The 27750-nt window shown below is 41.4% G+C and overlaps 1 protein-coding gene across 1 annotated transcript; it reads left to right on the top strand.

The window, feature by feature from the left end:
• The first annotated feature begins 3263 nt into the window (after positions 1–3263).
• On the top strand, positions 3264–26607 carry LOC137658442 (cytochrome c oxidase subunit 6A, mitochondrial-like). Its single transcript, XM_068393163.1, has 3 exons — positions 3264–3421; positions 15474–15619; positions 26321–26607. Exons 1-3 carry the CDS (start codon positions 3328–3330, stop codon positions 26402–26404), a joined length of 324 nt encoding a protein of 107 aa, XP_068249264.1. The 5' UTR covers positions 3264–3327; the 3' UTR covers positions 26405–26607.
• The last annotated feature ends 1143 nt before the right edge of the window (positions 26608–27750 follow it).

Below are 27750 nucleotides of genomic sequence, written 5' to 3'. Positions count from 1 at the left end.
CCCGTGTGAAGCAAGGTCGTTAGTAGGGTGTCTGTTGAAAATTTACTTATCTTTGTTTTCAAGCTTGTAGAGAAAGAAGTCTGTATCTCACTGTCTCTCTTCCAACTGCAGCTTAAACAAAACCATTTATATCAGACCGAGGAAACTATCAAGAGGTTCAAAATAAACACTTGAACACCTTTGTACATTTAATTCTATTAACAGATGAAAAGGCCCTTTCCACAGTAGCACTGTTATGTGGTAAGCACATTAATGTTTGAATAAATTTTGATAAATTGGGAAACATCCACTTGTCTTACCGATAATACTTTAATCCAAAATTCCTCTGGATTCAATAAAAATCACTGTTCGTGTCCATTGACCTTCTCCTCCTTTCCTTAATAAATTTCGTCAAGACATTTTTTTTTTCTTTCCAGATGTAATGACATCAGACTATAAGCGTACTTAAAGCATTCAAGCTATCCACTTAAAACAAATCTCACGATATAAGAAGCAACAACCTTATGCCTAGAAACACTCATGAAACAAGAACGTTATATCACAATGGCAAATGTCTCCAGTATTCAGTTTGATGCTTATATTATCAGAACAAAAAGGTCAGAATTCTTTCTATACCAAAATATTTAGGTATCTAGTTAGATACAACATATGGATACTGTTATCAAATACTGTTGACAATGTCACTTTAATAATCCTACACATAAGGGAATATTGTAGGAGTTCGTAGATTATTTTTTTGGTAAGAAAATAAGTAGATTTGGTTTATTTTTGGGAACTTTTATTGAAATTGTAAATACATTCAGCAAAAATCTGTAGATTTTACTCTATTTGAGAGAAAAATCTGAGAATCAGAGACATTGAAAAAAAAAATCTTTAGAAATCAGATTAATCTGTAGATGTGGCACACTACTTATATTATCAATCGCTGAAATTTTCTCATTTTACTTTAAATTTTGTGGTTTTAATTAGTTCGACACCATAAATCAAATAATACATCAAATCGAAAACAGACTTTGTCTCTATGGACAAAGTGTCTCTGTTATTATAAACTACATCATAATAAATTCTACATTTAAAAGAAATAATATACACACGTATCATCATTGTAATATGTAGCTAAAATTTTACCATATGAGATTAATTATCACTAAAATCTCAATATTAATTATTAAAAATATAATGATGAACAAAAACTTAAAAAGAATAATGCTTCGGTTGTACATCAGCTGATTGCACACTTGCACGTAATGTTCGTCGCAAAGCTAGCGCATAAAACTATTCTGGAGAAGCAAACATCAATGCAACACATTCGATGCCGAGCTGTGGCCACTCTGTGTGTGTGGGTGTGTTGAGACTATATTTGATTTATTTTCAATGAATAAGCTAGGGAAGCTTATTGTTCGATTTGTTTTCAATAGTGAATACCTGTCTGAGACAGAAGAAAATCTAAATAATTGTAGTTGTAGATGCAATGATTTCTCTATACAATACCGGACAACTTTTTTTTCGCATCTCCCTTGTCTAGAAATGAAACGGTAAGTTCTGATAAATATCACCACCTTCTTGGTTAAGATACTGCTTGTGCTATAAAGATGGGGAGAGAGTTTGTGTGTAGTTATATATCTATATAGGAAAAATATGGGAATTAACATTATCGGGGAATGACTTACATATATAAGGTATGCAGATGTCATATACAATAGTTCTGTTTAGTGCATCATGGGATAAATTTCAAAAGATGACAGAAGTTTTGAATAGAGGACGCAGAAATTAGTACTGAAAATGAATATGAGTAAAACTAAGATAGTGTTCAATGATAATGCTGAGACAACAAATGATGGTTATAGATGAACCTCAAGAGATTGTTACTGGATATATATATATATATATATATATATATATATATATATATATATATATATATATATATATATATATATATATATTAGAACCGACAGTGTTTACCCAGGTCATGAAACCGAAATTAATAGAAGGACAAACATGTAATGGATAAATTTGGGCAAACCAAATGAGATTATGAAAAGTAGAATGCAATTCTCTCGAAAAAGAAAAGTATTTAATCAAATGGCTCTACCAGTATTAACTTATGCAACAGAAACTTGGAACCTTACTAAAGCCTTCGAACATGAGCTAGTTACATCTCAAAAATTATGGAAAGAATAGTAATGGGATTAACAGCAAGAGGCAGAAAAAGAACAACATGGACATGATAGCAAACTAAAGTAGAGGGCATTTTTACAAAATGTAAGAAAATGAAATGGACATTGGTAGGACATACAATGAGAATGACAGATAATAGATAAACAAAAACAATGCCAGAATGAGTCCCTATAGATTGCGAACAAAGCAGGAGAAGGGAGAGAAGACGATGGATTGCAAGCTTAGAAAATTTGAGTGTACAGACTGGCATAGAAAGACCACAAACAGGGGTGAGAGGAAGGGCTTGTCTTAGACCTTTGTCCAGCAGTGGACTAACAACAGCTGTTGATGATGAGGATTATGAATCACATAAATCTTAAATCTAATAAGACACACTGACTTGTACTAAATCATAAGACATGAAGTGAAATGGTTAAAAAGAAAAATCCTCTAGATGGATGATAGCAGCAATAAAGTTGGAGTTATCCACATACTAGGATACTCATAAGTGAATTAATAATGCATAATTCATATCCTGGATAATGTGGTGTACTTAGATCACAATTTCACTGCATTAGCCAGCTGATAGGGGATGAACAGAGCAATATGCGAATATTTACCGCACATATTAATTCTTCATACAAGATACCACAAGGATAAATGATCCTAGTATAATACTACATGCATGCTATGTATGATCTCGCATATATTAGATTTCCATGTTATCTCGTATACAATTGGAGATCTATCGAAAACATAAAGACAGTAGCAATAAAGTTGGAGTTATCTAAACACTAGGCTACTCATAGGTCAACTAATAATACATAATTCATATCCTTAATAATATGGTGTCACTTTACACCACAATTTCGCTGTATTAGTCAGCTGATGTGGGATTAACAGAGCAATATGCGATTATTTACCACACATATTTTTCTTCATACAAGATACCACGAGGAAAAATTATCCAAAAATAATACCACATGCATGCTATGAATGATCTCGCATACATTTGATTTCTATGTAATTTCGTATATAATTGGAAATTTGTCGAAAACATAATTTGATACCTTTATTGTACGCTGAAAAACAGAGCCGAGTCCGGACCTTGAAAATCACTAAGCAATCTTCAGTCGAGGAGTAGTCGACGACTTTCCATTCTGCAAAATGGCTGCCTCACTTGTTCGCCTTTCACGACGTTCTTTCCAAACGGCGCTGCTCAATGCGTCAGCTAAGGCCGAAGGTCATGCTGGTCATGGAGGTAATATATTGATATGTAGATTAAGAAAAAAATTGCGGTTATTTTTAAGGTTGAAATTTGGGTACAGATTTCGTACCCTACATAGTGGGGCCGGTTGGGTCCAGGGTTGTTTTGATTTTACACCCATCGTTTTGATGCTTTAATGCAACCCACCAATGGAAATCTAATTTAGATCAAGCAAAAATCTAAAGTGATTGAAGGTAATTGTGAGATTTCCAAAAGCTTGTGTACTTTTCCGGACTTTTCTGATAGACTAGGCTATCTGTTTGTATCTACTGTAGGGTACTTCACGGTAGCTCGTAGTACGAGAATAGACTGCGGCACCGAATTTACCGTGTTATATATTCAAATGAGTATTGTAGGCATGTAAAGGTTGAATGTTGATAGACAACATTCAATCCACCGGTAGACATGAGTCTTTTTATAGTTTATTTATGACATATTTGTTTTTGTTGTTGTCAATAGTTTATATATGACATGTCTGTTTTGACGTTGTTACTTATTTTAGAATGATTTATTGTTAATTTGTTCTCTTCATTGATTTATTTCCTTATTTCCTTTCCTCACTGGGCTATTTTTCCCTGTTGGGGCCCCTGGGCTTATAGCATCTTGCTTTTCCAACTAGGGTTGTAGCTTGGATAGTAATAATAATAATAATATAGAAAGGTGCAATTAATACTATGTAGAAAATCGGGTATTACTGTACTTACCGTCAGGGTAACCTTTCATAGTAAAAACCTACATTTCCCCCATTTTTTTCCTAGGTTACATTGCCCTGTAATACAGTACAATAATACCACATATATTTATATCCACCGAGAAAGGGGGAACCCCCAGTGGGAACTCCGGGTTTTGGGTGGGGAAACAGTATATGATGGTAAAACAGGGATGAATGTAGTTTGTTGGGACAGGGTAAACTAAGATTACGGTAGTTGCAACAGGGCGTAGATCCCACCCCCTGTGGGTAAGCAGGTGAGGAAATGGCTCCTAGGTTAGGTTAGGTAGGGAAACTTAGGTTAGCCAGGGTTTTTGGGTTTGTTTTTTCAGTCTGTCCCAACGAACTACAAAGGCTCCGACTACCATAACAGAAAAGCAATGGCTTTGCGCTAGGTATTGTAATCAATTACATTCGAAACACCTGGAAATAGTATACTTGTCCAATTGTCTTGGTATATAAATTAACTTTTTAAAACCTTCCATCAGTCATTGTCATTAAGTCAAAATAAAATAATTTTCAATATTAAACTTACCCGATAATCATGTAGCTGTCAACTCCGTTGCCCGACAGAATTCTATGGAGGGATACGCCAGCTATCACAATACTAGAAGGGGGTGTATTTACCAGCGCCACCTGTGGCCAGGTACTCAAGTACTTCTTGTTGACACCTCCTCAATTATTCCTCTGTCGTGCTTCCGGCAAGACGTTCTGGGATACGCTTATGTTCTTGGAGTATTTTCACGACTTTGGTGAAGTATTTCTCTTTGATTTCGGCTGTCGCTTTACTGGAAACTTCTATATTAGCTTAGTTAGCTTTTGGAATTAATTTGATTAATTATGGTGACGAAGAGAGTATGAACTCTCGTTCACCTTTCAATGGCCGACCCTTCCCTTAGACGGAAGTGTTGGTGTCTAAGAGAGTATAGACTCTCTTTCTTAATTTTGCTTAACAAAAGTTATAGATTTATTTTATATCTCTCCGCCTCTTATAGGCCTCTTCGATTAACTTCCTTTTATTATAAACTTATTAAAATTAATTTTTATATTTGTTTATATTCGACCTTCCTAATAGTAGGCGGTCTTTTCTTGGTACCGAAGTTAATTAACATTGAGCCCGTCATTTCGGTTTTACCTGTTAACATATTATGCTATTTCCGCCACAGAGTTTGAAAGAATTTCTTTGATAGTCTCGTACTTTTTCAAAGTTGAACTAACGTTTTGTTTTGTCTCTGCAGTTGTTGACGTTCAGAACGTTCAACTTGCACTCTATCGTTACGATAGAGAAAGAATGTTCACGGTTTCACGTTGCAGTAAGAGTAACCGTGTCTAGCGTTTTGTTCATTCTTTCTTAACTTAATGGTTTTGATCCTGATAAAGGAACTTTTCATTTTGGGAAATATTTCAGTTTTTTCCTTTAACAATAATATGTTTTAACGATATATATGATTGGGCTCTTCTCTCAGGTTCTAAGTCAAGAGAGAGAGAGAGAGAGAGAGAGAGAGAGAGATAGAGACGGAGGGAGAAAAATAGGATAAACGTTTCATTCAAGCCTGCCAGGCGTACGAGTAACGTCGTTATCGTTTTTGCTCTTCTCCCTAGTCTCTTTAGGGGAAGAAACTAAACGTTTCTAGAGTGATCTAGTGTTTAGTCTCTTTCCAGCCACTGAATTATCTTTCATTAGATTTTTCTGTTACATTGTAATTCTGTTTTCGCAATTACTAACTTTTGAGAAAGGATAGAATTGCGTGTTTCAGGTACAAACCACTTAAAGTTTCGAGTTCAGTGAAATAAGTGCAAACAGAAATCAAAGTGATAAGTGATTAGCGCAAAGTACGTCAGTGTTGTGCGTGAGGGTACTTCTGTGCGCGCCAGTCGTCCTCCCAGTCCGGGACCTCTTGCAAGCTCCCAAGCCCAGGGGAGAAGCAATGTCGAAGGGCATAAGGGTTCAGCAGGCCTTGATCGGCGCACAGAAGTATCCTCGGTGGTTGTGGGCGTGTCTTACCGAGACCGTCACTCCCACCCGCAGACGATTGAGCCCTTATTTTGCTCGTCTGCAGAAGAGATTTAGGGGAGAAAATAAAGGCAGAGTAACGCTGGTCTCAGGTCTCAAGACCTCTTAACGTAAAGTCCAGACCTATGCCAGACGTACGAAGTTAAAGTTCAACAACCTGGATGCAGTCATTGGGTTAGCTCTGACTCTCCTCAGTCATCAGTTGAATGCACTCCGCCTAAGAGGAGTAAGGTTCTGCCGCAACAGATCTCTGCTGTTAAGGCTTTACCTCAGCAGACCTTAGTGTCTGCCGACCCCAAGTTGACTCTACTGCAGTCCATGCAGTCACAACTTTCGGTCTTGATGCGTGAGTGTCGGGCTGAGAGTGTTGCGCCTCCGCCTACACTCCCTCCGCCTACGCTCGCTCCGCCTGATCGCAGTACCACCTGCCAGGCGTACGATGTTGTGGACTCTACTACAGTCCATGCAAGCACAGCTTTCGGACTTGATGCGTGAGTTTCGGGCTGAGAGTGTTGCTCCTCCGCCTCCGCCTACACTCCCTCCGCCTACGCTCGCTCCGCCTGATCGCAGTACCACCTGCCAGGCGTACGATGTTGAGCCACGTGCTGAGTTTGCTGTTCCCAGTGGTGTTCAGCCTCCGCCTTCCTTAAGGCAACCTTTACAATGGGATCAGGAGGATTATACCTCTCTTCCTCCGCCTCCACTTGCTGCTCCACCAGTGATGCAACACTCGGTTGAGGTACAACAACCTCTCCCGTCCATGAGTCAGTCTCCTCAGCTCTCGCTGCAGCGAGCTCAACCCTCCACAAGGCAAGCACCACAACACCTTAGCCTTGCGCCTCAGGAGCCTCAGCTTGCGAGACATTTACCTTGTTCTGCGCAGCCTCTTCCTCATCGCGCTCCGCTCACACCACAGGAACTGGAACTTGCTACTCCGCTTCCGCCAACCGCTCAGCAAGCGCAACCCTTGGGTTCAACCACTCATGCTAGGAGTCAGCCTCCTCCACCCATGCGCCTTCCTTCTGCTTGTCTTTTATTCAGCCTTTGCAGACTGAGCCTCAGGTGTTCCCTCAACAGAGTCTTGAAGAGGAAACCACAACTATTGTTGTTCCAGCTCGTTCTGACTCTGCTGTTCAGCATACCTTACCTCCATTTTCAAACCATATGATAATGGAGGTTATTTGTATTTCTTATAAAAATATATTTGTATTCCTTGCAATATATTTTTAACAAGATCGCAAAATATGGCAAAAATATGAATCATGAGTTATGAATGTAAGGTAAATATTATGTTGATATTAAAACCCCATGCAAGCATGCATAAAGCACTCTAGCACTGGTCATGGAATTTCTGAGAAATGTTAAACGCCATGCACACGCTCTGCTTTCCTTACAGCAGGCTCTGCTTACAGCAGGCTCTGCTTACTACATGCTCTGCATACAGCATGCTCTGCATACAGCATGCTCTGCATACAACATGCTCTGCATACAGCATGCTCTGCATTCAGCATGCTCTGCATACAACATGCTCTGCATACAGCATGCTCTGCATTCAGCATGCTCTGCATACAACATGCTCTACATACAGCATGCTCTGCAGACAGCATACTCTGCATACATCATGCTCTGCATACCTTACCGCATGCTTCTCAGTCACACATCTTTGGTTGTTGCCAACTCACTAGACTGTCAAGCAGTTTCATAACGTTGCCTTCTAGTCTGCTGCTTTTGCACCAGTGAACCCTCACTGAGAGAACTTAGCTTTTCTAGGATATGGTCCCTGTAGATGAGAAAGTTCTTTTCTCCCTCCTTCTGATATTCCCTTGAGGACTCTGTCATTTGGAGGGAGCCTTTAGCTGCATAACCTCTTATGGACTTTTATTTAAGCATAACATGCTTCCAGGGAAGGTAATGGTTCCACTTCAGTCGCTAATCCCGTCTGTTACCACACCTGCTCCCATAGACCTTGAGCTGTGTTGCATGACATGCAGTCCAAGCTTAGTCCTTGTTAGAGGATTTTTTGTTTACGGAGTCAATGTGTCACGGGGAAGACGTTCAACAACCAACAGAAGTGACTTGTTGTGACGCAGTGCGGCAACCTCAGCAACCCGATAAGGAGTTGTCTGTACGACCCAGACAGTCTAGACAGATTCGGGTTGTCACTGTACTTCCTCGCTTGCCCATGATTGACAGTTCACAGACTGTGCAGCAGTATCATGATCTTGTGTCCGGCTCCGTCAGACGACTGGCTTTTAAGAGCTCCCACAAGTCGTCGCTGTCTGGAGATTTTCAAATGGACTATGGATCTGACCAAGGAACTGGGCCTCCTGGTCAATTTTGAGAAGTCTCAGCTCGTTCCATCCCAGACCATTGTCTCCTTGGGTATGGATCTTCAGAGTCGAGCTTTTCGGACTTTTCCGTCGGCCCCAAGGATCTTCCAAGCCCTAGAATGCATCCAGAGCATGCTGAGAAGGAACCGATGCTCAGTCAGGTAGTGGATGAGTCTAACAGGGACACTTTCATCGCTGGCCCTGTTCATCGTGTTAGGGAGACTCCACCTTCCCCCCCTTCAGTATCATCTAGCTGCTCACTGGATAAAGGACATGACGCTAGAGACGGTCTCAGTTCCTGTTTCCGAAGAGAGGAGGTCTTCTCTCGCGTGGTGTAAGAACAGCTTTCTTCTCAAGGAAGTCTACCTTTGGCTGTTCAGAAACACGACCGCCGTCTCCTCTCGGACGCATCAGACATGGGCTGGGGTGCGACTTTGGACGGACAAGAATGCTCGGGAACATGGAATCAGGAGCAAAGGACACTTCACATCATTTGCAAGAAGTTGTTGGCGGTTATTCTGGCCTTGATAAACTTCAAGTCCCTCCAGCTTAACAAAGTGGTGGAGGTGGACTCTGACAACACCACAGCCCTGGCTTACATCTTCAAGCAGGGAGGGACTTTTTCGTGGAAGTTGTTCTAGATCGCAAGGGACCTACTCATCTGGTCTTAAGATCGAAAGCTAACTGGTAACGAGGTTCATTCAGGGCGGTATGAATGTCATGGCAGATCACCTCAGACGGAAGGGTCAGGTCATCCCCACAGAGTGGACCCTTCTCAAGAATGTTTGCAACAGACTTTGGGCCCTGTGGGGTCAGCCAACCATAGATCTGTTCACTACCTCGATAACCTAGAGACTCCTGTTGTATTGTTCTCCGATTCCAGACCCAGCAGCAGTTCACGTGGATGCTTTTCTGCTGGATTGGTTCCACCTCGACCTGTATGCATTCCCGCCGTTCAAGATTGTCAACAGGGTACTTCAGAAATTCTCCTCTCACAAAGGGACACGGCTGACGTTGGTTGGCTCCGCTCTGGTCCGCGAGAGAATGGTTCTTAGAGGTACTGCATGGCTGGTCGACATTCCCAGGACTCTTCCTCTAGGAGTGAACCTTCTAAGTCTACCTCACGTAAAGAAGGTACACCCAATCCTCCACGCTCTTCGTCTGACTGCCTTCAGACTTTCGAAACACTCTCAAGAGCTAGGGGCTTTTCGAAGGAGGCAGCCAGAGCGATTGCCAAAGCAAGGAGAACATCCACTCTCAGAATCTATCAGTCTCAAGGGGAAGTCTTCCGTAGCTGGTACAAGACCAATGCAGTTTCCTCAACCAGTACCACTGTAACCCAGATTGCTGACTTCCTGTTATATCTAAGGAAAGTAAGATCCCTTTCAGCTCCTACGATCAAGGGTTACAGAAGTATGTTGGCAGCGGTTTTCCGCCACAGAGGCTTGGATCTTTCCACCAACAAAGATCTACAGGACCTCCCTAGGTCTTTTGAGACCTCAAAGGAACGTCGGTTGTCCACTCCAGGCTGGAATCTAGACGTGGTCCTAAGGTTCCTTATGTCATCAAGATTTGAACCTCTCCAATCAGCCTCTTTTTAGGACCTCACATTAAAAACTCTTTTCCTCGTGTGCTTGACAACAGCTAAAAGAGTAAGTGAGATCCACGCCTTCAGCAGGATCATTGTTTTCACATCTGAAACGGCTACATGTTCCTTGCAGCTCGGTTTTTGCTAAACGAGCTTCCTTCACGTCCTTGGCCTAAGTCGTTCGAGATCCCAAGCCTGTCCAACTTGGTGGGGAATGATCTGAAGAGAGTACTTTGCCCAGTTAGAGCTCTTAGGTACTATCTAAAAAGGTCTTAACCTTTACAAGGACAATCAGAAGCCTTATAGTGTGCTATCAAGAAACCTTCTTTTCCAAGTTCTAAGAACTCAGTTTCTTACTATTCAGGCTTCTGATTAGAGAAACACATTCTCATCTGAAGGAAGAAGACCTTGCTTTGCTGAAGGTAAGGACACATGAAGTGGGAGCTGTGGCTACTTCAGTGGCCTTCAAACAGAACCATTCTCTGCAGAGTGTTATGGATGCAACCTATTGGAGAAGCAAGTCAGTGTTCGCATCATTCTATCTCAAAGATGTCCAGTCTCTTTACGAGTACTGCTACACCCTGGGATCATTCGTAGCAACGAATGCAGTAGTAGGCGAGGGCTCAGCCACTACATTCCCATAATCCCATAACCTTTTAACCTTTCTCTTGAATACTTTTTATGGGTTGTACGGTCGGCTAAGAAGCCTTCCACATCCTTGTTGATTTGGCGGGTGGTCAATTCTTTCTTGAGAAGCGCCGAGGTTAAAGGTTGTGATGAGGTCCTTTAGTATGGGTTGCAGCCCTGTATACTTTAGCACCTTTGAGTTGATTCAGCCTCCCAAGAGGAACGCTGCGCTCAGTAAGGAAGACGATCTTATTAAAGGCAGAGTAACGGTTCAAGTCGACTTCCTTACCAGGTACTTATTATTTCATTGTTATTGTGTATAACTGATTATATGAAATACGGGATACTTAGCTATCCTTTAGTCTTGTACACTGGTTTTTCACCCACCCCCCTGGGTGTGAATCAGCTACATGATTATCGGGTAAGTTTAATATTGAAAAATGTTATTTTTATTAGTAAAATAAATTTTTGAATATACTTACCCGATAATCATGATTTAATCGACCCTCCCTTCCTCCCCATAGAGAACCAGTGGACCGAGGAATAATTGAGGAGGTGTCAACAAGAAGTACTTGAGTACCTGGCCACAGGTGGCGCTGGTAAATACACCCCCTTCTAGTATTGTGATAGCTGGCGTATCCCTCCATAGAATTCTGTCGGGCAACGGAGTTGACAGCTACATGATTATCGGGTAAGTATATTCAAAAATTTATTTTACTAATAAAAATAACATATTACCGTAATCGAAACTGAGTAATAGTAATGAAACTTAAAATACCGGAGCTTTTGTTTGCCAGTACTTCTGGACGCAAAGAGAACGGAGATTTCTATCCCATTTTCTATGGACTCGTTCCTAAGTGTTCAATCATTGTACTACAAATACCTCATCACTTAATTGAGCCAATGAGTTATTAATTTTTACTCTGCCATATGCTCGCTATTAAACATTATCACTATTGCTATGTTCTGGCAAGCGGAACATGTTTTGCTACGTGTGCTATCCCTGTGGATTAGCAGTTTTATATTAATTATCAATTATACACTTATCAAAGGGGTGAGTTGTAGCTTCATGCTTCAGCATCTGTTCAAACATGGACTTGGTTTCCATTTTCAATGATCAGACTAAAGATATCGAACAGATATTTGTACCCTAACCTTTTATTATGAACATGATCAATAAAATAAGAGCTATGATTTTATTGCATACTCCAAAATTGAAAGTGAATAACAAAAGTTTGAAATATAAAACGTTGGGCCCTTTATTCTGTTTGAACACTTAACTTATGGCAGAATCATCACCTATCAGTGTTTTTCTGAACTACCGGCTGGAAGGAGGCTCCTATAATAGTGCTATAAGGACAAAAGCTCTAAATTTGTTAATAGAGGTTTCCGCCAGTAGTATATGGTATACAAAATATATTTGCAAAGATTTATTCAAGTTTGAGTTTCAATTTCTTATTTAAAATTAAACCATTCTTTAAGTGAACTGTATTTAACAAAGGCTGAGTTCCTAGCTTACTACCAGAATGAAAAATATTAAATTTGACATTGTGACTAGGGCGGGTAATAGTTCTTGGGTAGTATGTAGAAAAGGTAATTGGGATGGGGGTTGTAGTGGGTGTTTAAGCCCCCCCCCTCCCTCCTGTGGTAATGAGATGCTGAAGTGGGTAAGATAAGAGATAATTTAGGTAAGGCTACATCTCTCTCATTTGGTGAAATGGAATTAAACTTCACCTTTTCTATTATGATAAATATTTACCCCTTCATATATACCCAAGCCAGTGCTTATAAACCCTATAAAGTGGAATGAAACCCTAGGTTGGTGTGAATGTAGAATTGCGGGTAGGATGCTAGGTGATTAATTGTGTGCATGAATGTACAATGTAGAAGCGGCCAACTAACAAGCATTTGGAGAATGAATTAACAAAGCGGTGGCAAGCAGGGTAAATGGATCGGATAAACTAGGTAATTTTATGATCTTCACAAGTAGTTTATGTAAAAGCCAATCTAAATGATCATGGAGTATTCATGTAAAAATAGATATGGTTAGTTAAGATAGTCTAAGGTTTTGAGGTATGTTGAGCAATTACTATCAAATCACCTCTCAACGAAACCCCTTCGATCATATGGGAAGCCCTATTTGAATTGATGTTTTGGATGGGATAAAATGAAAACTAACAAATAACAGATGCTAATGGCAGCAGAAATAAGAGGGTGAAACCAAACCTACGGACTAACTGCTGCAGTTTTCTCTCGAGCACTGTTATTTTTCTAACCATTTTTTCTCTTTCTGATCGAACACTGACTTCTCAATCTTTAACATGGTCCAGTTTTAAAATGGAAACAAAACCAGGACACCACCTAACCTAACGTTCCCTACTTGACCTAACAGAGGAGCCATATCTTTCCCCAGCCGGGTGATGGAGCCCCCTTAGATAGCCATATTCTTAGCTTGCACTGAGACTCGGTTTGTGTTGTCTTATCTTAATAGTCGAATTATGAATAATCCGCAAAAATCCCACACACTAGGAATTTTCCTGCCATACCCATATTTAGACTTCCCAAACTTCGACTTGTCCATTTTTACATAAATGTCTGGATCGCCTCTATTTTTACTTAAATTTCTGGATTGACTCGTCTATTTTTACATACATGTCTGGAGCTCCAATTGGTGGCTGGTTAGCTGCAAACCGTTCAGTTACCTCAAAACAAAAACTCCAACTGTTAACAGTTGCTTCAGAACCCAAATTTAGCTTCTGGGTAATGTCCAAATGTGTAAATCATCTATAGCCATAGTTTACAAAAATAATTAATTTCCTGGGTTCAAAATTGTGCATATCCACAAAACTACCCTTGCAATCGCTCAGAGAAAGTGCACTGAATACTGTATAGTGCTTTCTAACTTTGCTCTGACCTAAAGTATTGTAATGTCGATTTATATGTAAAGTGCACGGCTTGGAACACTACTTCTGACGGAATTACTTCGTGATTATGTAGAAATTTCAAGTTTCTTTGTTAGTTAAAATAGTCTAATAGTTTTGTGAAGGGTGTATTCACATCTTATCTCAAAGGGTAGCCATGAATGAGCTAAGTATTTTTTATTTGTATATCAGCCACTGAAGGCATTCTTTAACGAATTTCAACAAGAACCAATTTAAAGGAGTGATTAAAACATATCTGGATTCTGATTGGCCAATTGGAAGTAAAGATCATCTAAAGGGGGGAGAAGAGCATTAAGAATGATCAGGCATGTGCAAGCAGGTCATGGACAAACAAATCATTAACTGAAGAGTTCAGCAAAATCTAATAGTCAATAGTATTTAAAAAAGGTACTGCGTTTCCATTGCGGAACCTAGCTCAGAGGGTGTAGCTACTGCACATTTTGGCAAATAATCACTACACAATGGGGAGATGTTAAGTAGGTTGGGAATAAACAAATGAGCATAACAAGTGCTACTTGTCACTGCAAACATGAACAAGGAACTTAGAACAAATTCTTATAAATTTTGTTTAAGTATGCATTTGCACAGATAATGTACAGAGAAGTGTTTAGTTTCCACCTGTTTTACCTAAGACAAATATAAATTTGAGCAAAGGTGGGAGGGAGTCTTACCAAAATCTAACCAAGTTTTTCCCTAAAGATTTTGCAACACTGGCAAATTATTATTCTAAGACAGGGCTGTATTATAAAGTTTAAAACTTATATTTTATATATTTATATTTTTCCATAGCGTAATGTGGTTCTACTTGATTAGTGTACTGTTCAATAGGCATAGGAGGAGGAGGAGATGATTATGAGGAAAACTAGGTTTCCTGTTTTCAGTCAGGTCATTAGGTTGTTCACTCTTTAAGCAAGAACAAGGCATCATAGGTTAGGTAGGACTTTGAGGATTGATGTTTAGTGGTGACTGTGCACTGCTTGAAGATAAAGAATACCAGGTACTGGACCCCTCCATTGCTAACAATAGGCAAGGACCTCATTGGGCAATAGGCCTAATTTCATCTTATTTGTGTTGATTTTAAAGAATGTGTACTGTTGGCCTCTCTTATTCGCGGGAGCTAGGTAACAGCAGAAATCCACGAATGCCTGGCAATTTAGTGTGGGTTAAGTCATAATCCTTCTGAAACACAGACCACTAACTGCACAATTTGTACATTGTTTTCACATGGTTTTTATCACAGTATTGTAGTTCATACTACTTTTTAGAAGTACTGTAATGATATTTAATACAGCTAGTACAAGATAAGACAGCTCATAACACATGTTATTTTCACACCACCCAGTGTAAGTAACAACAAAACACTAGTTTGTATCTAACAACACGCTGATACTGTAGATTAAAAAAATTCATTAATTGTTGATGGTTAAAATGCCCCCAAATTGAAAAAAGTACAAAAATGCTTTATTGAAGCCTAGATATCTTTTTAAAAATTATTTTTAGGGTGCAATAGTGTTGTGTACTTACACTAGTCAGTTACCTGACAAAATCAAATGCCATGTTTTATGCTCTAGCCTATGGTATTTTGTATACAATGAACATCTTAATATTTATCCTACCTCAAGTGAATGATATAAAAGATGACTTAAATTTGTTTTCTCTCTCTCTCTCTCTCTCTCTCTCTCTCTCTCTCTCTCTCTCTCTCTCTCTCTCTCTCTCTCTCTCTCTCTCTCTCTCTCTCTCTCTCTCTCGTGTCCAGTTCATGTTTACTTTAGCACAGAGCAAGAGTAATTTTTTACCATCAGATTTGTGTAGTTATTTCTTCATTTATTGTTTCAGCTGCTGCCATGAAGCAATGGAAAATGGTATCAATTTTAGTGGCAATCCCTTCAGTTGCCCTGTGCATGGTTAATGCATTTGTTGGCGTTGAACATGAAGCTCCTCCAGAGTTTGTGGCCTACGAGCACCTGCGTCTCCGAAACAAGGTAATTCTACTGTGCTGAAGTTGATGAATATTACAATACAGTATATGATAATTTGTATATTGAATTTATAAAAGTTTTTTTTTCAATATTTAACTTAGCCGGTGATTATAATAGCTGCAACTCTGTTGCTCGACAGAAAAACTCTACAGAAAAATTCGCCAGCGATCGCTACACAGGTAGGGGGTGTACTCAACAGCGCCATCTGTCGTTCAGATACCCAGTACTCATTGTAAACAAAGAACTCAATTTTCTCTCTGTCGGGCTACCGGCAAGACCTACTAATTCGCTGTTGCTAACTGGATTTGTTTTCACAACTATTTGGTGAAGTACACTATTCTAGTTTTGAGCTTTCGCTATGCAGGTGTTTTATCTTCATCTTAAAACTTGAACTCGTTTTGGATAGATTTAATTATGGTGACAAAGAGAGTATGGACTTTCTTTCACTTTTATATGGCCGACCCTTCCCTTAGACGGAAGTGTGTTTAGGCTTTTAGTAATTATCTTATCACGTTAAGATTTTCCCCTATATATTTTATATCTCTCCGCCTTTTTTAGGCTTCTTCGATTAACTTTCCATTTTTTTTATAAACATATAAAAATAAATTTTAATGCTTTGTTTATATAGACCTTTCCTGAGAGTAGGCGGTCCTAACTTGGAAACCGAAGTTAATCAACGTTGAGCCCTTTATATCGTCTTTAGCTTTTAAAGAGCTAAGGATTTAAAACTTTTTAAATGTAATATTTTATGAAAGAATTTCTTTGATAGTCTTCGTACTGTTTTCAAAGATGAACTAACGTTTAGTTTTTTATGCTACGCAGTTGTTGACGTTCAGGACGTTCAACATGCGCTCTATCGTTACGATAGAGAGAGTGTGTATCACGGTTTCACTTTGCAGTAAGAGTAATCGATTCTGACGTTTTGTTCATTCTTTCTTAGCTTAAATGTTTTAAATTCTAATTTAAAGGAACTTTTTATTTGAAAAACCTTTCAGTTTTTTCCTTTAATCAAATAACAGGTTTTTTTTTGACGATATATAATTGGGCTCTTCTCTTAGGTGCGAAATCAAGAGAGAAAGAGAGAGAGAGATAGAGACGGAGGGAGAGAGAGGAGAGAAAACGTTCCGTTCAAGCGGGTAACGTTGTTCTCGTGTTACTCACGTCCCTAGTCGCTGTACGGGGAGGAAGGATAAAACGTTTTTAGGTTTTTATTCTCGTCCCCAGGCTATGTGCGGTGAGAGATTGAAAACGTAGTTATATGAACTAGTATTTAGTCTCTTTCCCAGCCACTGATTTTTCTTTTTATCTTAAAATATGTTTTCTGTTTTTTGCTGGTATTATGAGCTTGCATTATACGACTAATTTCGCAATTACTACCTTTTAATGAAGGGTAGAATTGCGTGTTTCAGGTAGAAATAAGTGCAAAACAGAAAATCGAAGTGATAAAGTGATATGCGCAAAGTGTTACAGTGTTGCGTCCGAGGGTTCGTCTGTTCGTGCCTGTCGTTCACCTAGTCCGGGACCTCTTACATGCTCCCAAGCCCAGGGGAGAAGTAATGTCAAACGACTTATGGGTTCGAGAGGCCTTGACCAACGAACAGACGTTTTCCCTCTATGGTATCGGGTGTATCTTACCAAGATCTCCCCTACCATAAGACGAGAGAGACTTTGTTTCTCCTCGCCATCCGTAGGCTTTTCGCATAAGAAACCTGTCACAAGGTTTCGAAGCCCTTAAGCGAAAGTCAGTCCTTTCAGGACAGGTCCAGCGTCCTGGTTACAGCCATTAGGACAGCTCTGACCCTATGCAGTCATCGGATAACTGCTCGCCGCCTAACAAAAGCGTAACACAGACTCCGAGAGTCTTTTTTTGTAGGCAAAGTGTTGCGGTCACAGACGTTACCCTCGTCTATTACCACAACCATTTCCGTTGATCCTTAAAGGGTTGTATGGCAAAACATGCAGTATATGCTTGCCTCCCTTATGGAAGACTATTCTGCCGATTAGTCCGTTGAGTCTAGCCGTTTATCTCATCGATATCCTGGCTTTCAGCCAACCTAACGTTCCTTTGTGCTTACTGTTGACGTTGGCGTAGCTTAGTCACGTCAGTCAGGTTGTTTAGAACCACACTCGATGCGGTCTCGTGTGGTTTTTCAGCCGCATTTGGACGTTAGGCCACTGGCTGATGCTCCTGTTGACGTTCAAGACGTTCACTAACAATCGGAGTTGACTTGTTTTGACGCTGTGCGTCAACCTCCGCATTCTAGAGTTGTTTTGACTGCTCAGTCTAGGCAGTCAAAGCAGTCTCGAGTGGACGCTGTGCGTCCTCACGCACCTGTTGTGGTTGACAGTTCAGTTGTTGACAGTTCACAGACTGTCAAGCAGTTACATGACGTTGCGTTCTGGTCCGCTACTAATGCACCAGTAAGAGACTCGGCTTTTATCGGACAAGGTTCCTGTAGATGAGGAAGTTGCTGTTCTCCCTCCTACTGATATTCCCTTGAGGACTCTGTCAGATGGAGAGGAGCCTAAAGCTGCTTAGCCTCCTATGGACTTTAATTAAATCATGATGATTTTTTTAAGGATCTTCGTCCGGATCTTTTTGTAACTGCAGCTCCTCGTTCGCCTAAACGTCAGAGCTTACACTAGGCCTAGCTACTTCGAAGCCGTTGTTTTTAAGCTAGTGCTCTCTCGCTCTCCTAGAGAGCGTTACGTTGGCTAGGCGACTGGTTTTTCACCAGGAGGAGTTTGGGGGATACAGCCTTGGCTTTCCCTTCTTTTAAACTGGTTTATAGAGCGAGAGTCTGATATGACACGAGAGAAGTTCTCGGCTTGGGAGTTCATGCCTCTGCCCAGATAGACTTCTCAATTCTGGTAGACTCTCCCTGGCGCCTAGCCAGGAGACGCTCCAAGTTGTTTACAGGTCAACTTCACAGCTGTTGTCGAGCCTTTGAAGTTTTGCTGTACTATTATGTCACGCATAACAAGGCTTTCAGGGATGGTAAACGGTTCCGCCTCAGTCGCTAACCCCGTCTGTTGCCACACCTGCTCCCGTAGACCCTAAATGGGCTTTGCTGCAAGACATGCAGTCCAAGCTTGCGTCCTTGATAGAGGACTTAAATGCGGAGAAGAACCTTCTGGCCAACAACCTTCCAACCGGTCGGTTGTGCGCCCTGTTGACGCTGAGGTAACCTACTCGCGTCTGCCAGTTGAGGTGGTTCCTCCACCGATGCGACCCAGTGTGGGTTGCCAGCCGCACGTTGACGTTAAGCGACGCTCGGAGGTGGTTGTTGACGTTCAGGACGTTCAACAACCAGCAGAGGTGACTTGTTTTGACGCAGTGCGTCAACCTCAGCAACCCGGTAGGGTGTTGACTGCACAACCCAGACGGTCTAGACAGTCTCGGGTTGACGCTGTGCTTCCTCGCGCACCCATGGTTGTTGACAGTTCACAGACTGTGCAGCAGTTCCATGATATTGCATCCGGCTCCGTCACGCATCCACCAGTGCGACCGGATTCAGCGAGCCAGACGTTGCCCACTCCGTTGCCGTTTCCTCATCAGTTTCGGATGAGGAACCCTCTGATGAGGACGTTGCTGAACAACAAGACGATCAGCCCCCAGCCCTGCTATCCATCCAGAAGATGCTGAAGAAGGAACGCTGCTCAGTCAGGCTGTGGATGAGTCTGGTAGGGACGCTGTCATCCGTGGATCAATTTGTGTCACTAGGAAGACTACACCTCCGTCCTCTTCAATACCATCTAGCTTTTCACTGGAAAAAGGACAAGACGCTAGAAGCGATCTCGATCCCGGTTTCCGAAAAGATAAAGTCTTGTCTGACTTGGTGAAAGGACAATATCAACCTAAGAGAGGGTCTTCCCCTGGCGGTTCAGACTCCCAACCACGTTCTCTTCTCGGACGCATCGGACGTAGGCTGGGGTGCGACATTAGACGCTCGGGAATATGGAACTCGAGTCAAAGGACAATGCATTTCAACTGCAAGGAGCTACTGGCAGTACGTCTGGCCTGGAAAAGCTTCAGGTCTCTCCTTCAAGGCAAAGTGGTGGAGGTGAACTCGGACAACACCACGGCTTTGGCGTACATCTCCAAGCAAGGAGGGACCTACTCTCTGACGTTGTACGAGATCGCAAGGGACCTCCTCACCTGGTCAAAAGGTCTAAACATATCACTAGTAACGAGGTTCATCCAAGGCAACTTGAATGTCATGGCAGATTGTCTCAGTCGGAAGGGACAAATAATTCCAACAGAATGGACCCTCCACAAGGATGTATGCAAGAGACTTTGGGCCACCTGGGGCCAGCCAACCATAGATCTCTTTGCAACCTCGATGACCAAGAGGCTCCCAATATTTTGCTCACCAATCCCGGACCCAGCAGCAGTTCATATAGATGCCTTTCTCCTAGATTGGTCACATCTAGATCTATATGCATTCCCTCCGTTCAAGATTGTCAACAAGGTACTGCAGAAGTTCGCCTCTCACGAAGGGACAAGGTTGACGCTAGTTGCTCCCCTCTGGCCCGCGAGAGAATGGTTCACCGAGGTACTTCGATGGCTAGTAGACGTTCCCAGAACACTTCCCCTAAGGGTGGACCTTCTACGTCAGCCACACGTAAAGAAGGTACACCAAGGCCTCCACGCTCTTCGTCTGACTGCCTTCAGACTATCGAAAGACACTCGAGAGCTAGAGGCTTTTCGAAGGAGGCAGCCAGAGCGATTGCTAGAGCAAGGAGAACATCCACCCTTAGAGTCTACCAATCGAAGTGGGAAATCTTCCGAAACTGGTGCAAGTCAGTATCTGTATCCTCGACCAGTACCTCTGTAACTCAAATAGCTGACTTCCTCTTATATCTGAGGAAAGAACGATCTCTTTCAGCTCCCACTATCAAGGGTTACAGAAGCATGTTGGCATCAGTCTTCCGTCACAGAGGCTTAGATCTTTCCAACAATAAAGATCTACAGGACCTCCTTAAGTCTTTTGAGACCACGAAGGAGCGTCGTTTGGTTACACCTGGTTGGAATTTAGACGTGGTACTAAGATTCCTTATGTCAGACAGGTTCGAGCCGCTACAATCAGCCTCCCTGAAAGATCTCACCTTAAAGACACTTTTCCTGGTATGCTTAGCCACAGCTAAAAGAGTCAGTGAGATTCATGCCTTCAGCAAGAACATCGGATTCTCATCTGAAACGGCTACATGTTCTCTACAACTTGGTTTTCTAGCCAAAAACGAGCTGCCTTCTCGACCTTGGCCAAAATCGTTCGATATTCCAAGCTTATCGTATGGTTGGAAATGAACTAGAAAGAGTCTTATGCCCTGTAAGAGCTCTTAAGTTCTATTTAAAACGAACTAAACCTTTACGAGGCCCGTCTGAAGCTTTATGGTGTTCAGTTAAGAAACCATCTTTGCCTATGTCAAAGAATGCTTTATCCTATTTTATCAGACTGTTAATATGAGAAGCTCATTCCCATCTGAATGAGGAAGACCAAGCTTTGCTGAAGGTAAGGACACACGAAGTTAGAGCTGTCGCAACTTCCGTGGCCTTTAAACAAAATAGATCTCAGCGAAGTATAATCGACGCAACCTATTGGAAAAGCAAGTCAGTGTTCGCGTCTTTTTATCTTAAGGATGTCCAGTCTCTTTACGAGAACTGCTACACTCTGGGACCATTCGTAGCAGCGAGTGCAGTAGTGGGTGAGGGCTCAACCACTACAATTCCTTAATTCCATAACCTTTTTAATCTTTCTCTTGAAATGTTTTTATTGTTGTTTTTGGGTTGTCCGGAAGGCTAAGAAGCCTTTCGCATCCTAGTTGATTTGGCGGGTGGTCAAAGTCATTTCTTGAGAAGCGCCTAGATTAGAGGTTTTGATGAGGTCCTGTTGTATGGGTTGCAACCCTTGATACTTCAGCTCCTAGGGGTCACTCAGCATCCTAAGAGGATCGCGAGGCTCCGTAAGGAAGACGTACTTAAAAAGGCAGAGTAATTGTTCAAGTCGACTTCCTTACCAGGTACCTATTTATTTTGTTTAGTTATTTTGATAACTTCTAAAATGAAATAAAAATTCATAGCTCATATGATGTAAACATATTTTGCTGGTCTCTACCCATCCCCCTGGGTGTGAATCAGCTATTATAATCACCGGCTAAGTTAAATATTGAAAAATGTTATTTTGATAATAAAATAAATTTTTGAATATACTTACCCGGTGATTATAAATTAAAGGACCCTCCCTTCCTCCCCAATAGAGACCCAGTGGACCGAGGAGAAAATTGAGTTCTTTGTTTACAATGAGTACTGGGTATCTGAACGACAGATGGCGCTGTTGAGTACACCCCCTACCTGTGTAGCGATCGCTGGCGAATTTTTCTGTAGAGTTTTTCTGTCGAGCAACAGAGTTGCAGCTATTATAATCACCGGGTAAGTATATTCAAAAATTTATTTTATTATAAAAATAACATATTTCATTGAATTTTTTGAGGTTTGCTGCGGTTTCACAACTGGCAAGCTCTCTTCTTACAAAAGTACAAACCTTCGTTCTTTAATAAGATAATTAATTTAAATGCATCTGAAACTCGGCAGTTAAAAACTTATAACAATGTGTTGGGCCTAGCTAGTAGTTAGTGGTTGGCTGTGGGGAAACCCTGTCCATTCTGCCAGTCCACTGAACAGTTAATAGTTCTCATACTAACATACCTTATGTTATTTATTGTGGATATATTTTCAGCGGAGCTGGAAGGCAGCCATTAGATCTAAAATATGTGGTGGCAACCCTTCCTACCCACTTATAGTGGGTTGGTGGGGGTATCTACTCATGCTTCAATGAATCACATCACTTTTTGCTTTTGGCTGGTAAAGAGCGGACGTCTCCGCTCTCTCCTATCAAGGCTTAACCATTAAGACTAATTACTTTACAGTCATCCTTTTTCTCTTACAGATGTGACTGTTTTTCTCTCTTGACACTCCATTAGAGTAGTTTTGCTTTATTCTGACATGAACACTTACCGCGTCCCAATAATTAGGAGTTTACTTTTATTGTCTTCTATCCGGCCAGAATTTCCCCCCCTCCCCAACAGTCCACCTCCGAACTCCCCCTTCTCACCTGTGCAACCCTGTCCTTCTTGTTTCCCAGCATGCCCTAGCGGCACGCTTTGGACGACCTCATGTCGCCATTATTCTTTCTCTGGCCGTGTTGAGATACATGCGTTCTCGTTTCGCTTGTGTTCGTCAGAGTTTATCCCTAGACCTCAAAGATGAATATTTCCAGATCCCAGTGCACCCATCCAGCAGGAAGTTCCTCAAGTTCAAGTGGGGAGATGCAGTCTTCCAGTTCCGCACCCTCTGTTTTGGCCTGTCAACAGTGCCTCCAGTCTTCACAGGTGTCTCTTTTTCCTGGTCTCCCAGTGGGCCCACGAGAGAGGGATGAGACTATTGAAGTATCTCGACGACTGGTTACTCCTCTCGGAGTCCAGAGAGCAGTTGTCAGAGCAGATGGAAGAGTTAGTAACCTTCTTTACAGAACTGTGGGTAGAGTTCAACTTGAAGAAGTCACAGCCCTTCCCAACCACGAGAACAGTGTACCTGGGAGTGGAAATGTACTCTGTGCAAGTCAGGGCCATCCCGACGAAGGAGAGGATCGGGAATCTGGGAAGCATGGCTAAGTCCTTCATCAGGGGAAAACCGGCCTTGTTAAAGGGGTGACAGGCTGGTAGGCCACCTGGTGTCCCTGGAGCTCATTCCCAAGGGAAGGTTGATGCTGCTCCTGGCCCAGTGGGACCTGAAAGGGGTACAGGCCCTAGCAATGCAGTATCCACCCCTAGAGCTTTCCCAATCCCAGTCAACCTGGGAGGCACACCAGTGGTGGTTGGAACCAAGGAACAATTGAGCGGGAGTTTCACTCCTGGATCCTCCTCCGGAAGTCTTTTTCACGGGTGCATCCAGGGAGAGATGGGAAGCCCACCTGCCGGGCAAAATGGCCGGAGGTTATTGGTCCTCATAGGAGCAGACCCTCCACATAAACGAACTCGAGCTGCTGGCAGCGCAGAAGGCGCTCGTCGTCTTGGGGAGTTCGTTATTGGGGAGAAAGGTTGCTTTGATGAGCGACAATGCCACCGTTGTCGCATATGTCAAGAAACATGGAGGTTTGCGCAAGAGCCAAAATCTCACTAACACGAGCACCAGAAGCCATTGCAATTAGAAAAATTTCTTTTTGAGTCAGAACACGCATAGACGCAGTTTGATTGTCAATTTCCGAAGCAAATTGTAACACTTTATCCAAAGACCAGGAGATAGGTTTCGGCAGAGCCGACGGTCTTAACCTTGCACAAGCTTTTGGAATCTTATTTAAGAGGTCCTAGTTGAAATCGATATTGAAAGCATATAGAGTGGGTCTAGCAAGGGGTGACTTGTACGACGAAATCCTGGAGGAAACCAGACCTTGCGCATGTAAGTCAATCAAAAACCCCAAACAGAAATCCATGGTAAAAGAATCTGGATTCTTGTCCTTAACGTACTTAACCCATTTCTTCCGCGATGTTTCATACTGGGTCAAAGTAGTGGAAGATTTATAATTTTCTGCAAACGCCAACTTATCACATTGAATTTGGAACCTCTTTTCCAGAGCTAATGTGAAAAAATCATGAGATGAAGGTTGATAGTGTTCCATGATGAAGCGTAGACAATCTTCCTCTGTACTTCCTGGGACAAACTCGGGTTGGGCAACAGCACCAACTTGGCGTTCATTTCTGTCACCATGGGGAACCAGTTGCTTTTAGGCCACAGAGGAGCAACCAGGGCTGCTGTCCCGTTGAACGATCGAATCTTGTCCAGAACGTTCATGAGAAGATTGAAGGGTGGAAACTGGTAGATCCTCTCCCACTGATTCCAATGCAGGGTCATCGCATCCATGCGCACTGCTGCTAGATCCATGTTTGGTGCTACATAGCAGGGAAGTTTCTTGTTAGGGCTCATTGCAAACAGATCCACTAGAAGACCAAGGACTTGATCCTGCACGAAAGAGAATGATTTTCCGTCTAGAGACCATTCCGTCTTTAGAGGTTGTGTCCGAGATTGGGAGTCCGCCATCACATTCCGTACTCCGTGAAGGTGGGATGCTGACAGATGCCACCCTTACCTCTGAGCCAACGTAAAGATGGCTAATGTTACATGATTTATTTGAGGAGACCTCGACCCTTGCCTGTTGATGCAATGGACTATTACTTTGCTGTCGAGGACTAAACGAATGTGAATGATGTTCTTCAAGTGTAACTTTTTGAGGGACAAGAAGACTGCCATGGCTTCCAGAATATTTATATGGAATTGTTGAAATTTCTAGGACCAACCACCTTGCACTTTCTTGTGTGGGGTATGACCCCCCAACCGTCCAATGAGGCGTCCGTATGAAGAATCACTACCAGAGGAGGGAAGTGCAACGGTATTGTCTGTGAAAGACTTTTGGCAGTAGACCACGGTCGAAGTTGTCTTCGGAGTAACAACGGGGTCTTCTTCTGATGGTTGCGAAGAGCTTTGGAGGATCTCCGTTCCCAAACTCTGCTTGCATCCTTGAGCCGTACTTTGATGACGGTTCGTTACCAATGCGAATTGCAGAGCCTAGAACCCTTTCCTGGCGTCGCCTGGTGGTCGTTTCCGACTTGACCAGAGACCAGACTGACTAAGCTATTTCTATCCTCTTGGAAGGAGGTATGGACAGGGAATGAGACTGTAGGTTCCAATGAATCCCCAGCCACTGGAAAGTCTGAGCTGGTGCCAGTCTCGACTTCTTGAAGTTGATCTGAAATCCTAGGGACTGCAGAAACTTGACAGCTTGAGAGGTTGCTTCCCGTGCACTCCAGTGCTGAGGGAGCCCACACTAGCCAGGTGTCCAGGTACGCCGCTACTTGAAGGCCTTTTCCCCAAAGTTGTTGAACGACTGCGTCGATAACCTTCGTGAAAATTCTCGAAGCTATGTTGTAGCTTAACATATAATAATGATAATATATTTAAAAACACTTGTGGTTTTCATTTTTTTTCAAATACTCTTTATTAAATTCTCTCTGCCAGTAATTTGTTAGGCATCAAACTATTGTTACTTGTGTATCCAATATCTAGCATCAATTGGACATGATAGTCCTCACTTTTATGAGGATATGATAGTTAAATATAACTTAAACACTTAATATAAGAGATAATTACAAACCAGGTATTCAGAGCATGCTAAAGTGCAAGTATAGCAATCAAGAGACATTAACCCTTTTACCCCCAAAGGACGTACTGGTACGTTTCACAAAACTCATCCCTTTACCCCCATGGACGTACCGGTACGTCCTTGCAAAAAACTGCTATTTAAATTTTTTTCATAATTTTGATAATTTTTTGAGAAACTTCAGGCATTTTCCAAGAGAATGAGACCAACCTGACCTCTCTATGATGAAAATTAAGGCTGTTAGAGCAATTTTAAAAAAAATATACTGCAAAATGTGCTTGAAAAAAAATAATCCCTGGGGGTTAAGGGTTAGAAAGTTCCAAATAGCCTGGGGGTAAAAGGGTTAAGGTAATGTATATGCTTTTGAGTAATGCCCTTTGATTTAAAGTTACAATTATCTAATAATAGTAAGGCTTCATTTGTAGATCTTAGGATCTTTTGCCTTTGTTGTTGTGAAGACTTTTTACTATAGCACTACCATTTTCTCTTGCAGAGATTCCCATGGGGTGATGGCCAGAAATCCCTCTTCCACAACGCTCATGTTAATGCTCTTCCTGATGGATATGAAGAACATTAGCTTTATTTCGAGGTGAACATTAATTTTATTTAATTTGAAATCTTTCCATGAATATTTTGTATAATTGCAGATTGTATGTGTCTTTTGTTAAATCTCTTGTAAATACGTTTAGGAGGTTAAAGTAATTAAGAGTTCTCAGTGCAACATTGAATTATATTGATGGATAAGCTGATACAGAAATAATTATAAAGGTTTATCTTACATGTATGGTTTGATTATCCTATTATGGGTACTTTTTGTTTCTGAGAGTATAGGACTAAATGGAAGTAAAATTTGGGAATTTATCTCCAATTCCTCTGTGTAAGAAAACTACCGAATCATAAGATTGTCTTTGTACTTATCTTGTCAAAAGAAACAGAAATGGTCTTTTGATTAAAGCATATAAAAGCATTGCATGTTAAGGCATTCATTTGTTACTCATTATTTTGACTATGCCTTTCTTGATGGAAATTTTGGGTTTCTTATATACAGTTACCTAATCAATGATTCAGTATCTGATTGAGATGAGGAAATCGCATTACAAATAACAAAAATTAGGATGGGTAATTACTCAAGGATGCAAGGTTTGAAAAGACATTCTTTTGATTAATACTTGTATAAACTGTTGGTCATCAAACTCCTGCCCTTCTGTGAACAGTTAAGTCTTATTTGAAGTGTCGACCAATGCTGGTGGCTTTATTGAAAATCTTTAGTTTTAGTTGTATACTTGTCAAACCATGGTTCTGTATTAGTGAATTTGATATGTCAGTTTCATTTGTGGAAATCTTGCCCCATTATAAAAATGTTCTGCAACAATAGACTATGAATTTCATACTAGGTGATTGCTGTTTGCACCTTAGTACATGATAATGTAAACATTTAAGTTTTACAGTAATCCCTTAATAGTTACTGTAATGCCTTGAACTTTTATTGGCAATTATTTTTACACTTACGATTTTACTTGGTAAATGAAGTTTTACATATTTAAAATAATTCTCCTGAAGTTATTTTGCTGTCTCTCGGCCCCATCATTGGTACAATTGATGTCCAGTTTAGTATTCCCTAGCTATGCATAGCTGCCCTTTTTTTTTTGTCTCGCTAAACTAGTCCTGCATGAATCTTAGGCTTATCTCGAGCACCTTATTTATTTGTTTCCTTTACAGTGTCTTTAGATGTATCTTTGTACAGTATTTGTATCTTCAGTATTAAGATGTCTCCCAAGTTTATTAAAGTATGGGTTTGGTCTTTTTGCAAGGTCGGGAAGCTGGTTCAGAAAATCTCTGATCCAAAAGACCATAGTGAGGAATTTGTAGAAACAAAGCATGCTGTGTAGATGATAGTGAACAAGAAGCAAGTCTATTTTGATT

The sequence above is a fragment of the Palaemon carinicauda genome, chromosome 19 (genome assembly GCF_036898095.1).
Source record: "Palaemon carinicauda isolate YSFRI2023 chromosome 19, ASM3689809v2, whole genome shotgun sequence".
In the NCBI taxonomy this organism is placed as follows: domain Eukaryota; kingdom Metazoa; phylum Arthropoda; class Malacostraca; order Decapoda; family Palaemonidae; genus Palaemon; species Palaemon carinicauda.
The sequence above is the reverse complement of the archived record's forward strand: the minus strand, read 5'-3'. Positions and strand labels throughout refer to the sequence as shown.

What these genes read in the sequence shown, in the direction of transcription:
- LOC137658442 (XM_068393163.1), top strand. Translation starts at nt 3,328, where the DNA reads ATGGCTGCCTCACTTGTTCGCCTTTCACGACGTTCTTTCCAAACGGCG. An exon ending in AGGTCATGCTGGTCATGGAG is followed by an intron (nt 3,422 to 15,473) that starts GTAATATATTGA and finishes TTATTGTTTCAG; the next exon opens with CTGCTGCCATGAAGCAATGG. An exon ending in ACCTGCGTCTCCGAAACAAG is followed by an intron (nt 15,620 to 26,320) that starts GTAATTCTACTG and finishes TTTCTCTTGCAG; the next exon opens with AGATTCCCATGGGGTGATGG.